Source organism: Anolis sagrei, chromosome 5 (assembly GCF_037176765.1).
Source record: "Anolis sagrei isolate rAnoSag1 chromosome 5, rAnoSag1.mat, whole genome shotgun sequence".
NCBI classification, from domain to species: domain Eukaryota; kingdom Metazoa; phylum Chordata; class Lepidosauria; order Squamata; family Dactyloidae; genus Anolis; species Anolis sagrei.
Genome location: NC_090025.1, coordinates 193,873,450 through 193,889,393, shown reverse-complemented (window position 1 = coordinate 193,889,393; position 15,944 = coordinate 193,873,450). Strand labels below are relative to the sequence as shown.

General features: G+C 40.7%; 2 protein-coding genes across 4 annotated transcripts in view; one reads left to right on the top strand and one right to left on the bottom strand.

Moving 5' to 3' along the window:
- ANKRD16 (ankyrin repeat domain 16) overlaps positions 1–15,944 on the bottom strand; it is a 112,988-nt gene that overhangs the window by 60,814 nt on the left and 36,230 nt on the right. The window lies entirely within an intron of this gene.
- Positions 1–15,944, top strand: part of FBH1 (F-box DNA helicase 1) — a 68,787-nt gene that overhangs the window by 48,588 nt on the left and 4,255 nt on the right. For all 3 annotated transcript variants that reach the window (XM_067469354.1, XM_067469355.1, XM_067469353.1), the window contains exons 16-20: positions 1,944–2,004; positions 3,262–3,456; positions 6,736–6,861; positions 11,235–11,341; positions 13,686–13,817. In XM_067469354.1, coding sequence (XP_067325455.1) covers positions 1,944–2,004; positions 3,262–3,456; positions 6,736–6,861; positions 11,235–11,341; positions 13,686–13,817 — 621 coding nt within the window. The remainder of the gene's footprint in view (positions 1–1,943; positions 2,005–3,261; positions 3,457–6,735; positions 6,862–11,234; positions 11,342–13,685; positions 13,818–15,944) is intronic.

Here is a 15,944-nt window from a genome sequence, read left to right as displayed (position 1 = left end):
TTTTGATGACACGCAGCCACATGTGGTCACATACAGAGGTACACCTTATAAGAGCCAATCTAATTCAATCCTTAAATTTGTAAAAGGCTCTACAAATTTAACATCTGCATATTGACAAGCTGGAATGTGTCCAGAGGAGGGCGACTAAAATGATCAAGGGTCTGGAGAACAAGCCCTATGAGGAGCGGCTTAAGGAGCTGGGCATGTTTAGCCTGAAGAAGAGAAGGCTGAGAGGAGATACGATAACCATGTATAAATATGTGAGAGGAAGCCACAGGGAGGAGGAGGAGGGAGCAAGCTTGTTTTCTGCTTCCCTGGAGACTAGGACGCAATGGAGCAATGGCTTCAAACTACAAGAGAGGAGATTCCATCTGAACATGAGGAAGAACTTCCTGACTGTGAGAGCCGTTCAGCAGTGGAACTCTCTGCCCCGGAGTGTGGTGGAGGCTCCTTCTTTTGAAGTTTTTAAACAGAGGCTGGATGGCCATCTGTCAGGGATGATTTAAATGCAATATTCCTGCTTCTTGGCAGAATGGGGTTGGACTGGATGGCCCATGAGGTCTCTTCCAACTCTCTGATTCTATGATTCTATGTTTGAGTATTGTTCACTCCATAACTCAGCATGGAATATACATTTTTTCTTATTTAAACTATAAATATTGCAAAATTATGTTGTTGTTTTTTCTCAAAGTTGACACCCCACCCAAGTTATGCTCAGGTTTTTAGCAAATTTTAACACACTAAGCTCAAAAGGATGCCCATCACTGATCTACTCATATTTGCATGTTTTCAAGCTACTAGGTTGGCTGAAGCTGGGACTAATAGCGGTAGCTCACTCCGCTCCTCGGATTCAAACCACCAACCTTTCAGAGAACAAGTTCAGCAGCTCAGCAGTTTAACCTGCTGCACCACTGGGGGGGGGGGGGGCTGTTGCATATTTTTTATATATATTGTAATGAAGAGAGATACTGGACCCTTGATGCAATGACTGGTGTAAAGGGTCAATGTCTCTCCCAAGTTGTGGCACCAGAGTTTGGAGAAGTTACCTTTTTTGGATACAACCTCCAGAATTAATCGAGTCTCTGCCTGATTTCGATGGGGAAGCTCTGGTTCCATCTGCCACTGTTAAACAGCCTTGGGGTTGTGTTGGATTCATCGCTGACGATGGAGGCCCAGATCACGGCCATAAGTAAGCAGGCCTTTTTTCATCTTCGCCAGGCAAGGAAATTGGCATCCTACCTTTCGGTAGAAGCAATGGCAACAGTAATCCACGCAACAGTCTCCACTAGGTTGGACTATTGCAACGCCTTATATGCTGGCCTTCCGCAGTCAACAACCCAGAAGATTCGGATGGTCCAAAATGCAGCGGCCAGGCTGCTAGCGGGATCATCTATAAGATCCCATATCACACCGATTCTGCAACAACTGCATTGGCTACCAATAGAACATCAGATCTCTTACAAGATACCGATCCTGACATTTAGAGCTCAAAATAGCCAAGGACCTTTGTATCTTAGGGACCGCCTCATTCCTTTTCTCCATCAGTGGTCACCTCGATCCACTCAGGAAAATCTCCTCTACATACTGGGCCCTAGGGAGGGAGGTATACCTGGAAGCTACAAGGCGTAGAGCTTTTTCGATCAATGCTCCAATTCTGTGGAACTCATTGCCTCCATACATTAGAGCAATGTCACAGCTGCGACCTTTTGTAAAGGCGCTCAAGACTTGGCTGTTTGGTTGTGCATTTAAGTAATCAGATCTAATTTGCCAAATAGTCACTGTTGAATGTTTTTATGTTGAATGTTTTTATATTGTGTAAATGCTATCTTAGATTGTAAGTCACTCGGAGCACCTTGGTGGAGAGAAACTAATTAAGAAATAAAGTGAAGTGAAGTGAAGAATTCCCAGAATGATCCACAGTTCCTTTTCTTTCTCTCTTTTAGGGGTTGAATGCTTTTGGGCTTGAAAAGATCCATGATGTTTGGAAACTCCTTCACCCAGAATGTGAGTATCTCAAATTGTAATTGTAGGAATTTTTGGTCTATAACACAGTCTATAACAAACTACAGGAAAGGAGATTCCACCTGAATGTTTGGAAGAACTTCCTGACCGTGAGAAGGGCTGTTCAGCAGTGGAACTCTCTGCCCCGGTGTGTGGTGGAGGCTACTTCTTTGGAGGCTTGGGGACACGTGGCTTTGAAGAATGGGGGAGCAGTACGTGTGAAAAAGATCTTGGAGTCCTCGTGGACAACAAATTAAACATGAGCCAACAATGTGATGTGGCGGCAAAAAAAGCCAATGGGATTTTGGCCTGCATCAAGAGGAGCATAGTGTCTAGATCTAGGGAAGTCATGCTCCCCATGCTCTTGGTTAGACCACACCTGGAATATTGTGCCCAGTTCTGGGCACCACAATTGGAGAGGGATGTTGACAAGCTGGAAAGTGTCCAGAGGAGGGCGACTCAAATGATCAAGAGTCTGGAGAACAAGCCCTATGAGAAGCGGCTTAAGGAGCTGGGCATGTTTAGCCTGAAGAAGAGAAGGCTGAGAGGGGATATGATAGACATGTATAAATATGTGAGGGGAAGTCGTAGGGAGGAAGGAGCAAGCTTGTTTTCTGCAGCCCTGGAGACTAGGAAGCGGAGCAATGGCTTCAAATTACAAGAAAGGAGATTCCATCTGAACTTGAGGAAGAACTTCCTGACTGTGAGAGCTGTTCAGCAGTGGAACTCTCTGCCCCGGAGTGTGGTGGAGGCTCCTTTGGAGGCTTTGAAACAGATGCTGGATGGCCATCTGTCGGGCTTTGAATGCTATTTTCCTGCTTCTTGGCAGAATGGGGTTGGACTGGATGGCCCACGAGGTCTCTTCCAACTCTAGGATTCTATGATTCTATGACCACCACTCACCTAAGCCCTCTGTGTACTAGTATCCAGTTTGCCCATAGCCTTTTTTGTGTGTGTTGAAGCAGCAGGGAGGAATCAAAGGCCATGACACAGGTCCTGTCTTTGAGTGCATCTACACTATGGAATTAATACAGTTTGATACCACTTTGACTGCTGTGACTCTGTACTGAGACATTGGGATTGTAGCCTTCTCTGCCAAAGAGTGTTGTGTCCTCACCAAATGACAACCCCCAGGATTCCATAGCATGGAGCCATGGTAGTTAATGTGGTATTAAACTGCATTCATTCTACGATGTAGACACGCCCTTTGTGGCATTGAGTTCTGCTCATCCATTGCTGCCTCTTTTCCTTTTCTCTCAGTGGGGCTGGAGGTGAAGGACTCCTTCCTCCGGAGGTGGGTCGAGAAGGGCTTCTCCGCCCTCAAGGACTACATGGTCAAGTCGGAGGACAAGCAGCTGGAGATGAAGATCGCCATCGTGGAGAAATACCGGGAACGCATCCCGGAGCTGCTGGAGAGGATCAAGCGGCATCATGCCCCCTATCCCGAGATGGCAGGTAATGGGGACCCCCCCCCCCCCCATTTTGAACCTTTGAAAAGCTTGCATAGAAAAGGTCACTTCCACATCTCTTGCAAGCGGCCTGTTTCTTCTGCACAAAGATTAAAGGCATAGAAAAATGCTGCAGTTTTCAATCTGGCAACCCTATTTCTACTCCAGACACACACACACAAGGTCTGGTAAATCTATTTGCCAGCTCGCGTTAACATTCGATAACTCTGTTAATTCTTTATATAAGAAATAGTCAGAAAGCCTTCACCCCAAAGGTTTGTAGTGCAGAAACCTGGGTCTTATCCTCATCGCAGTTTTTTAAAAGATTCCCCCCAATATACTTATACTGTGTTTGTGTGTGTGTATGTATATATATAAAGGTAAAAGTAAAGGTTTCCCCTGACAGTAAGTCTAGTCATGTCCGACTCTGGGGGTTGGTGCTCATCTCCATTTCTAAGCCAAAGAGCCGGTGTTGTCCGTAGACACTTCCAAGGTCATGTGGCCAGCATGACTGGATGGAGCGCCATTACCTTCCTGCAGAAGCAGTACCTATTGTGGAACGCCCTACCCACAGACATCAAATCAGCCCCCTCATTAATGGCATTTCGGAAGAAAGTGAAAACATGGTTATTTGAACAGGCGTTTGAATAGGCAGTGCAATGAATTACAATGAATCATAGGAATTGGAACAACAGATGACGAACTTGGATTATGATTTTAGTTATGAGACGCTAGTGAGTTGTTTATTGATGGTTATTGATGTTATTTGCTTAGCATATTATTGTGTTAATTGTCTTTTAAATGGCTGTATGATGTTTGCATTGAATTTTTGCCGCTGTTTGTTGTTAACCGCTCTGAGTCGCCTAAGGGCTGAGAAGAGCGGTATACAAATAAAGTAAATAAATATTGACATTTGCATGTTTTCAAACTGTTAGGTCGCATGTCAATAGGTACTGTTACTGACATTTGCATGTTTTTGAACTGCCAGGTTGCCAGCACCGGGATTGTGGCGCAGCTGGCTGAGTGTCAGCTGCATTAAGATCACTCTGACCAAAAGGTCATGAGTTCGAAGCCAGCCCGGGCTGGAGTGGGTGTCCAGCCATTGTGTAGCCCGTTGTCGACCTTTGCAACCCGAAAGACAGTTGCATCTGTCAAGTAGGAAAATAAGGTACCACCTTGTGTGGGAGGCTAAATTTAACTAATTTATGAGGCCATAAAGAAAAAAGACTCCGGGGAATGTGGAATGCGGAAGAACTTCATCGGTGTCGTTGATGGATGATGAAAAGCAGCAGCTCCCCTGGCGGCCAGAAAAAAGTTAAATAGCCTCAGTGTATTTGTGTGTTAAATGTTGTTTGTCAAACTGGCATTGAATGTTTGCCATATATGTGTTTACTGTAATCCGCCCTGAGTCCCCTGCAGGGTGAGAAGGGCGGAATATAAGAACTGTAAATAAATAAATAAATGTGCATATATATATATATATATATATATATATATATATATATATATATACACATACATACATACATACATACACACACACATTGTGAACTGCTCTGCATCTCAGTTGAAGGATACAAATAAGGAAATAACAAACAACAACAAGCATCTGGAGGCTATGAAGGGCTGTTGTTCCATTTTCCATGTCGAGGAGCTTGTTGTCTGTAGGCGCCTTCTTGATTGAATTGCTGGCATGACTTCTTCAGGAGTGTCTTTTAGCTAACCCATCTAAAACACAGACATGAACATTTCATCTTAAGAACAGACAAACATCCTGAGCTCTGAGGATCACCTGGGAAGGAATCCCACTGGAGCATTGCAGCACACCCAAATACCTGGGAGTCACTCTGGACCGTGCTCTTACCAACAAGAAGCACTGCCTGAACATCAAGCAAAAAGTGGGCACTAGAAACAATATCATACGAAAGCTGACTGGCACAACCTGGGGATCACAACCAGATACAGTGAAGACATCTGCCCTTGCGCTGTGCTACTCTGTGCTACTCTGTTGCATGCCCAGTGTGGAACACATCTCACCACGCTAAAACAGTGGATGTGGCTCTGAATGAGACATGCCACATTATCGCAGGGTGTCTGCGCCCTACACCACTGGAGAAATTACACTGCTTAGCCGGTATTGCACCACCTGACATCCGCTGGGAAGTAGCAGCCAATAGTGAAAGGACCAAGGCAGAGACATCTCCAGCTCATCCCCTGTTTGGGTATCAGCCAGCACGTCAATGACTTAAATCAAGAAATAGTTTTCTAAGATCTGCAGAGACACTCGCTGGAACACCTCAGCAAGCAAGAGTCCAAAAGTGACAGGCTCAAACCCAGAACCTCAACCAATGGCTGATACCAAATGAGAGACTCCCTCCTGGGCACACAGAAAACTGGGCGACTTGGAAGGCGCTGAACAGACTGAACTCTGGAACAAACAAGATGCAGAGCCAACCTCAAGAAATGGGGCCACAAAGTGGAGTCCACGACATGCGAGTGCGGAGAAGAGCAAACCACTGACCACCTGCTGCAATGCAACCTGAGCCCTGCCACATGCATAAGGGAGGACCTTCTTGAGGCAACACGAGAAGCACTCCAAGTGGCCAGATACTGGTCAAAGGACATTTAATCAATTACCAAGTTTGCAAACTTTGTGGGGTTTTTTATCTGTTTGTTTGTTTTGTTCTGTTAGAAATGTAATACAATGGTCTGGTTGCCCCTGACACGATAAATGAAATAAAAGCTCCCCACAAAAGCGATACCTATTGATCTACTCACATTGCTGTTTTTGAACTGCTAGGTACAGTGGGGAAAAGAAGTATTTAGTCAGATTCCAATTGTACAAGTTCTCCCACTTAAAAAGATGAGAGAGGCTTGTAATTGACCTCACAGATAGACCTCAACATGAGAAAGCACACCCAGAAAATTACATTGTCTGATTTTTGACAAATTTATTTGCAAATGATGGTGGAAAATAAGTTTTTTTTTAAAAAAAAAATCTTATTTGGCTTCCTGATTGGCTTATGGGTTACCTTTTCTCCAGACTTTTGCTTTAGCAGTACAATCTGCATGTGTTGATTGAGATGGCAATAAACCTTACCTGCCCTGCTGAGCCATTTCCATGAGTCCTGGGGTCATTTCTAACTGATTCAGATTGTGGAGCCCTCCAGAAATTGTTGGACTGCCTCTCCTATCATCTCTAATTTGTATAGCCAATGGTAGGAGTGATGGGAGATGTATGAAATGCCATATTGGAAAAGCCACTCATCTTCTCTGTGTGTTACAGATTATGTCCTAGGAACCGTCCATAAGTCCAAAGGCATGGAATTCGACGTTGTCCAAGTAGCGAATGACTTTGTGACCATCCCTCTTGCCTGGCACAATCTCTTGAGGCTGCCCATGTTTCGCATTGGTAAGACACCCCCCCCCCCCCAATTTTTTTATATCTATTATGCTATATCACAAAATTTGACAAATGTTCTGTTCCTGATTTGAAAGTGTTATTTCCTGTTTATTTGTGCAATCCTTGCTTTGAAAGTAGTTGTTTTACTCCAGAAACTTTGTTTTTGTGGCTGCGACAAACTAGGTTGAATTGGTCGAGGCTCGATGATATATTCATTGAAAAACAAGGGCAAAATATATTGAAGTATGTCCCAAAAAAACAGATGTTTTGGCAGTTTAATAAAGTTTTCCTGATAATATAATATGATATAATGTAATATAATATATTGTATATACATATAATATTTATAATTTTATAATGTAACACAATGCAATACTAATAATAATATGATGTTATAATTATATATTTTATATTACCTGTAATATTACTAATAACGAAAATTACCTCGGAAGGGCAAATTTACTCAAAAGACACAAAAACAAATGTTTTGGCAGTTTAATAAGTTTTTCCGTATAATATAATATAATAATATAATAATAATATAAGGAGCTGGGGGTGGTGACGGCCGACAGGGAGCTCTGGCATGGGCTGGTCCATGAGGTCACGAAGAGTCGGAGACGACTGAACGAATGAACAACAACAACATAATATAATATAATGTAATATAATATAATATATTGTATATACATATAATATTTATAATATTATAATGTCATATAATGTAATACTAATAATAATGTGGTATTTTAATTATATATTTTATATTACCTGTAATATTACTAATAATGAAAATTATCTCGGAAGGGCATATTTACTCAAAAGACACAAAAACAAATGTTTTGGCAGTTTAATAAGTTTTTCCTTATAATATAATATAATGTCATGTAATATAATATATTGTATATACATATAATATTTATAATATTATAATGTAATACAATGTAATACAATAATAATATATTATAATTATATATCTTATATTACCTGTAATATTACTAATAACGAAAATTATCTCGGAAGGGCATATTTACTCAAAAGACACAAAAACAAATGTTTTGGCAGTTTAATAAGTTTTTCCATATAATATAATGTAATGTAATAGAATATATTGTATATACATATAATATTTATAATATTATAATGTCATACAATGTAATACTAATAATAATATGATATTATAATTATATGTTTTATATTACCTGTAATATTACTAATACTATTACAATATAATGGTATAGTACAATATAGTAATATATAATACTGATATTGTATTATGCTAATAATATAATATATTGAATGTATATGTATCTTGTAAGCTGCTCTGAGTCCCCTTCGGGGTGAGAAGGGCGGCATAGAAATGTCATAATAAATAAATAAATAAATAAATAATGATATTATAATTATATATTTTATATTATATTTTGCATTATATAATATAATATAATATATTGTATATACATATAATATTTATAATATTATAATGTAATACAATGTAATACTAATAATAATATGATGTTATAATTATATATTTTATATTACCTGTAATGTTACTTATAATATTACAATATAATGGTATAGGACAATATAGTAATATATAATACTGATATTGTACTATGCTAATAATATAATATATTGAGTCTTGACAGTATATGTGTCTTGTAAGCTGCTCTGAATCCCCTTCGGGGTGAGAAGGGCAGCATATAAATGTCATAAATAATAAATTAAAAATGATATTATAATTATATATATTATATCACATTTTGCATTATATAATATAATGTATTGTATATACATATAATATTTATAATATAATGTAATACAGTGTAATACTACTAATAATAGAGTGTCTAATCTTAATATTATTATTGTTGTTATTATTATTATTGTTATTATTATTATTATTATTTATATTCTGCCCTTCTCCCCAAGGGGACTCAGAGTAGAGTACAACATATACATCAACACAGGCAAACATTCAGTGCCTTGTTACAAATAGAAATACAGTGAAACACAAATACATAGACAAAGGCAAAGGCTTCTCCTTTCATTTCCGGTTCTGGAGGGTGGTGCCCATCTCTGGCTATGGGAGAGGTGCTTTTCTCCGCTTCCAAGCCCCAAGGAGCCTGCATAGGTTTCTTAAATCCTTGTGTGTTATTGTTTATATGTGAGTTATATTAATTGATTTTTTTAATTATTCCTTGTTGTTTTATTGATGTGTTGTCGGGCTTGGTGTCATGTAAGCCGCTCCGAATCCCCTGGGGAGATGGTAGCGGGGTATAAATAAAGTTTTATTATTATTATTATTATTATTATTATTATTGATGTAAACACCTCCTGGTTGTTTGGCTGGCAAGATTTCTTGGAGTGTCTCTTTGCCCTTTCCCGCCACAGCAGTACCTATTTATCTACTCACATTTGCATGTTTTCAAACTGCTAGGTTGGCAGGAGCTGGGCCTAACAGTGGGAGCTTACCCTGTTCCCCAGATTCAAATAGCTAACCTTTCAGTCAGCAAGGTCAGCAGCTCAGCGGTTTAACCCGCTGCATCACCACAAAAATATAGTCATTGTTTTCATGGCTTAGGTAGCAGAGTGTCTAATCTTAATAATAATAATAATAATAATAATAATAATAATAATAATAATAATAAAGATCTATAATAAAGATCTCCCCAAGGGGACTCAGAATAAACATATACACAAACACAGGCAAACATTCAATGCCTTGTTACAAATGGAAACACAAATACAAAGGCAAAGGCAAAGGCTTCTCCTTTCATTTCCGGTTCTGGAGGGTGGTGCCCATCTCTGGCTATGGGAGAGGTGCTATTCTCCGTTTCCAAGCCCCAAGGAGCCTGCATTGATGTAAACACCTCCTGGTTGTGTGGCTGGCAAGATTGCTAGGAGTGTCCCTTTGCCTTTTCCCACCACAGCAGTACCTATCTACTCACATTTGCATGTTTTCGAACTGCTAGGTTGGCAGGAGCTGGGCCTAACAGAGGGAGCTCACCCTGCTCCCCAGATTCAAACTGCTAACCTTTCAGTCAGCCAAAGAGCTTGCATTGTTGTAAACACCTCCTGGTTGTGTGGCTGGCAAGATTGCTTTGATCGTCTATTTGCCTTTTCTCGACAGAGCAGTACCTATTTAACTGTTCACATTTGCATGGTTTGTAACTGCTAGGTTAGCAGGAGCTAAGTCAGACAGCATGAGCTCACCCCATCTTGTGGATTTGAACTGCCGACCTTCAGGTCAGCAGTTCAGCAGCACAAGGGTTTAACCCATTGCACCACCACAAGGTCTTTGGTCTATTTCGCCTAGGACTTCGAACTTGAACTCGTAGCTCTGTAGTATTTGATAGGGCTGGGCAACCACGGAAAAATTTGTTTCTAAACTTGATTCGTTTTTAGGGGGTTTTTGCGTTTCGATTTTTAAAAGAATTCCGAAATTTTCCTTAAAAAAAGTTCGAAATTTACGAAATTTCGGAAATTACGAAACAATTACGAAACAATTATGAATCGATTCGTTAATGGCGGGCGCGATCGCGCAATACGCTAAAAAAAACCTCTCCCTCTGTTGTTGACTGTTGGTGTGATAATTATAAATTTTTTTCACTGATAAAACAAACAGCAAACCTAAAACACCAGACATGCGGAAATAATAACGAAACGATTTTGAAACAATTACAAAACAATTACGAAACAAATTGGAAAAATTCGTTTCGTTTTTTAGTTACTCCTGAATGGTTCAATATCGCTTCGTTATCAAAAAAAATAACGAATTAATAATGAATTACGAAATTAACGAACGAAACCGCCCAGCCCTAGTATTTGAGGCCGATCCCGTGGCCAAAACTTGAACAATCCCATATTTTCCCACAGTGACCTCCTGAACCTGCTTATCTTCTCAAATCTGATGAAATTCAGCGTGATCCGGGTGTTGTGACCATATTTATAGTGCGTGACACAATCCCTGCTTCATCGGGTATACAAACATAACAAGAATAGTCTCCTTATCTATAGGCCATAAAGGTAAATCATTTTACCTTGCGTAACTGTGCCACAGTCATGTCCAATTGCAAGAGTCTCAATTCCAGTTTTGTTTTTCAGAGGCTTGCACTGGACTGCTGGGTCATGATGAGCAAAGGTCAATCCCGGGCCGGTTTTGAACTCATAACCTTTCGGTCAATAGTGATTTTAAATAAATAAATAAATAAATAAACAAACCTTGGGATCTACCATTTGGTTAAGCGATGAGAGGCCATCCTCAATGTTGTTTAATCTGAGCCTACAACTTACTTCCCACAGGAAAATAAACACAGAAAGCAAGAGAGTTTGAGCCTTTTCCTTCCATTTCCGACGTGTCTCCTGCCTTCTTGCTTTTTCAGACACCGTTCCCGCTGACGAGTGGAACCTGCTCTATGTCGCCGTCACCCGTGCCAAAAAGCGCCTCGTCCTGCCCAAATTCCTAAGCCATCTCTTGACAATGGCTGGGGTGAGTGCAAGCTGACCCTAACCGGCCAACCTTTCAGGGTTGTTGGTTGGGAGCCTTGAATGTAATTTTTAATGGCCAAGTTTCCTAAGATATTTATTTATTTACCTACTTACTTACGACATTGATATGCCGCCCTTCTCTCCCCAAAGGGAACTCAGAGCGGCTTACAAGATACATATACATACATTATATTATTAGCATAGTACAATATCAATATTATATATTACTATATTGTAGTATACCATTATATTGCTATATCTATATAAATAAAAATGTAATGTTCGTTTGTGGGATTAACAGAACTCAAAAACCCCTGGACGAATGGACACCAAATTTGGACACAAGACACCTAACAACCCAATGTATGTCCTTCACTCAAAAACACTGATTTTGTCATTTGGGAGTTGTAGTTGCTGGGATTTATAGTTCACCTACAATCCAAGAGCATTCTGAACCCCACCATAGAATCAAAGAGTTGGAAGAGACCTCATGGGCCATCCAGTCCAACCCCCTGCCAAGAAGCAGGAATATTGCATTCAAATTACCCCTGACAAATGGCCATCCAGCCTCTGCTTAAAAGCTTCCAAAGAAGGAGCCTCCACCACACTCCGGGGCAGAGAGTTCCACTGCTGAACGGCTCTCACAGTCAGGAAATTCTTCCTAATGTTCAGATGGAACTGAACCAAACTTAGCACACAGTTCTCCCATGACCAACAGAAAATACTGGAAGGGTTTGGTGGGCAGTGTCCTTTGGTTTTGGAGTTGTAGTTCACCTACATCCAGAGAGCACTGTGGACTCAAACAATGATGGATCTGGACCAAACTCTACATGAATACTCAATATGCCCAAATGTGAACACTGGTGGAGTTTGGGGGAAATAGAATCTTGACATTTGGGAGTTGTAGTTGCTGGGATTTATAGTTCACCTATAATCAAAGAGTGTTCTGAACCCCACCAACAACAGAATGGGGCCAAACGTCCCACACAGAAACCCCATGACCAAAAGAAAATACTCAAGGCCATCCAGTCCAACTCACTTCACCAGGGCAAGAAAAGGTAATCAAAGCCCTCCTGACAAAGAGCCATCCAGCCATAGATATAGATAGATATGATTCACACACACATATAACATCATAGATTTGAAAGGGACCCTAAAGAAGGACAATAATATGTTGTATGTTCCAGAGTAGACAAACCAGACACCCTCTGCATCAACACTGACAAAGAAACAAGAAGTACTGTTTACCCACAAGAATAAAGAAATTACATATAGTAGAAACCAACACTTTCTCATTACTTTATTTTCCAGATCAATAGACTGGGCCACGGCAACGCGTGGCAGGGGACAGCTAGTATATTACTATATTGTACTATACCATTATATTGCAATATTATTAATAATATTATATGTAATATAAAATATTTAATTACAATATCATATTATTATTAGTAGTAGTAGTACTATATTGTATTACATTATAATATTATGTCCAATTCTGGGCACCACAATTGAAGAGAGATGTTGACAAACTGGGATGTGTCCAGAGGAGGGCGACTAAAATGATCAAGGGTCTGGAGAACAAGCCCTATGAGGAGCGGCTTAAGGAGCTGGGCATGTTTAGCCTGAAGAAGAGAAGGCTGAGAGAAGACATGATAGCCATGTATAAATATGTGAGAGGAAGCCACAGGGAGGAGGAGGGAGCAAGCTTGTTTTCTGCTTCCCTGGAGACTAGGACACAATGGAACAATGGCTTCAAACTACAAGAGAGGAGATTCCATCTGAACATGAGGAAGAACTTCCTGACTGTGAGAGCCGTTCAGCAGTGGAACTCTCTGCCCTGGAGTGTGGTGGAGGCTCCTTCTTTGGAAGCTTTTAAACAGAGGCTGGATGGTCATCTGTCAGGGGTGATTTGAATGCAATATTCCTGCTTCTTGGCAGAATGGGGTTGGACTGGATGGCCCAGGAGGTCTCTTCCAACTCTATGTTTCTATGATTCTATATTATATTATATTATTAGTAAAATTAGTAAAATATTGACCATGGAATCATGCTGGAACAGTTCTCTAGGCATCGTTAAGTTGGAAAACCAAGATGTAGTTCATTTCAGGTATGGAAAATAAGGTTCCTGATTGTGCATGGAGCATCATCTTAACAGGATGGATCTATTGCATGATACATGGACTTACTGTGTATTGGACTAGGTAGATTGGTGATGTGACTCCATTCAAACCAATCTGCCATTGTTCTAAAACTGGGAATTGTTCTCAAAGGCAGATGCCGGGAATTCCTCATTTTGTTTTTCACTTGTCTAATTCCACTATAATTCTTGTGTTCATCTCCAGGAGTATTTTTTGCGGCCTGAATTGACAAGCGATGTCTGCAAAGACGGGCCGGTGAAATGCTCTGTGCGGGGCTGCCTCAATGACATCCCTCCAGAATCACTTTTGACCATGAGGAAAATGCCCTTTGTTTATGTACGTATACGTATTCCTGAGCTAGTAATATGTTACTATATACAGATGTGGGGTGATATAATATTTCTTAAAGGGAATAAAACTAGTCAGAACTCAAAAACATCAAGAGAGGAGATTCCATCTGAACATTAGGAAGAACTTCCTGACTGTGAGAGCCGTTCAGCAGTGGAACTCTCTGCCCCGGAGTGTGGTGGAGTCTCCTTCTTTGGAAGCTTTTAAGCAGAAGCTGGATGGCCATCTGTCAGGGGTGATTTGAATGCAATATTCCTGCTTCTTGGCAGAATGGGGTTGGACTGGATGGCCCATGAGGTCTCTTCCAACTCTTTGATTCTATGATCAGACAGAACTGTCAGTAGATCAGTTTCTACATTTGATAGTTTTGTAGGTCTGTTTTGTGCATTGGATTGGTTTAGTAGTCTTGTTAGTTGTTGTAGTGTTGTTGTGTTTCATATTAAGAAAAAATGGGGGTTTTTTTTGTACTTGATGCAATTCTTTCCTTGCAAATAATAATAATAATAATAATAATAATAATAATAATAATAATCTTTATTAATACCCCTCCACCATCTCCCCAAAGGGGATTCGGGGCGGCTTACATGAGGCCAGGTCCATCAATCTAGAAAACACAATATAACACAAAAACACAACAGAAAATGGATTGTTGTAGGTTTTTTCGGGCTATATGGCCATGGTCTAGAGGCATTCTCTCCTGACGTTTCGCCTGCATCTATGGCAAGCAACCTCTGAGGATGCTTGCCATAGATGCAGGCGAAACATCAGGAGAGAATGCCTCTAGAAATGGCCATATAGCCCAAAAAAAACCTACAACAACCCAGTGATTCCGGCCATGAAAGCCTTCGACAATACAACAGAAAATCATAAAATAAAATAACATAAAATACAAAAAATATGTCTTGGTTGGTTTGTATGATGGGCACCCTGGTGGAACAGAGTTAAACTGCTGAGCTGCTGAACTTGCTGACCGATAGGTTGGTGCTTTGAATCCAGGGAGTGGGGTGAGCTCCCACTGTTAGCCCCAGCTTCTGCCAACCTATCAGTACAAAAACATGCAAATGTGAGTAGATCAATAAGTGCTGCTTCGGCGAGAAGGTAACAGCGCTCCATGCAGTCATGCTGGCCACATAACCTTGGAAGTGTCTACGAACAACGCCGGCTCATCAGCTTAGAAATGGAGACTTAATGTCATGGGAAAACCAATAATAATAATAATAATAATAATAATAATAATAATAATAATAATAAACAACAAGATGAGTCCACAGCAGACACTCTGCTGGCTGTTGTATTGAATCACACAATGGACACTTCCCAAGAGTCTAGGACTGTGTGATGTATCAGCAAATAATGCGTGCAGATCCCAGTAAGGTGGCCTTTTGCAGCTGGCAGATGGTCATTTTGTCAGCGCCAATTGTGTTTAAGTGCAGGCCAAGGTCTGTAGGCACTGCACCCAGTGTGCCAATCACCACTGGGATGCCCTTGACTGGTTTGTGCCAGAGTCTTTGCAGTTTGATCTTTAAATCCTCATATCGTGTCATCTTTTCCAGTTGTTTCTCTTCAATCCTGCTGTCACCTGGGATGGCAACATCAACAATCCATACTTTGTTTTTTAACATGATCGTGAGGTCAGGAGTATTGTGCTCCAAAACTCTGTCTGAATCCGGAAGTCCCATAGCTTGATGTGTCACAAGAACCATAAACCCTCAAAGATTGTGGAAAATGAACATGCAAAAATACTGTGGGACTTTCGAATCCAGACTGACAAAGTTTTGGAACACAATACACCAGACATCACGATTGTGGAAAAGGAAAAACTCTGGATTATTGATGTCACCATATCAGGTGACAGCCGCATTGAGGAAAAACAACAGGAAAAACTCAGCCACTATCAAGACCTCAAAATCGAACCTCAAAATCTCTGGCATCAACCAGTCCAGGTGGTCCCAGTGGTCATGGGCACACTGGGTGCCGTGCCAAAAGATCTCAGCCGGCATTTGGAAACAATAAACATTGACAAAATCACGATCTGTCAACTGCAAAAGGCCACCTGACTTGGATCTGCGCGCATCATTCGGAAATACATCACACAGTCCGAGACGCTTGGGAAGT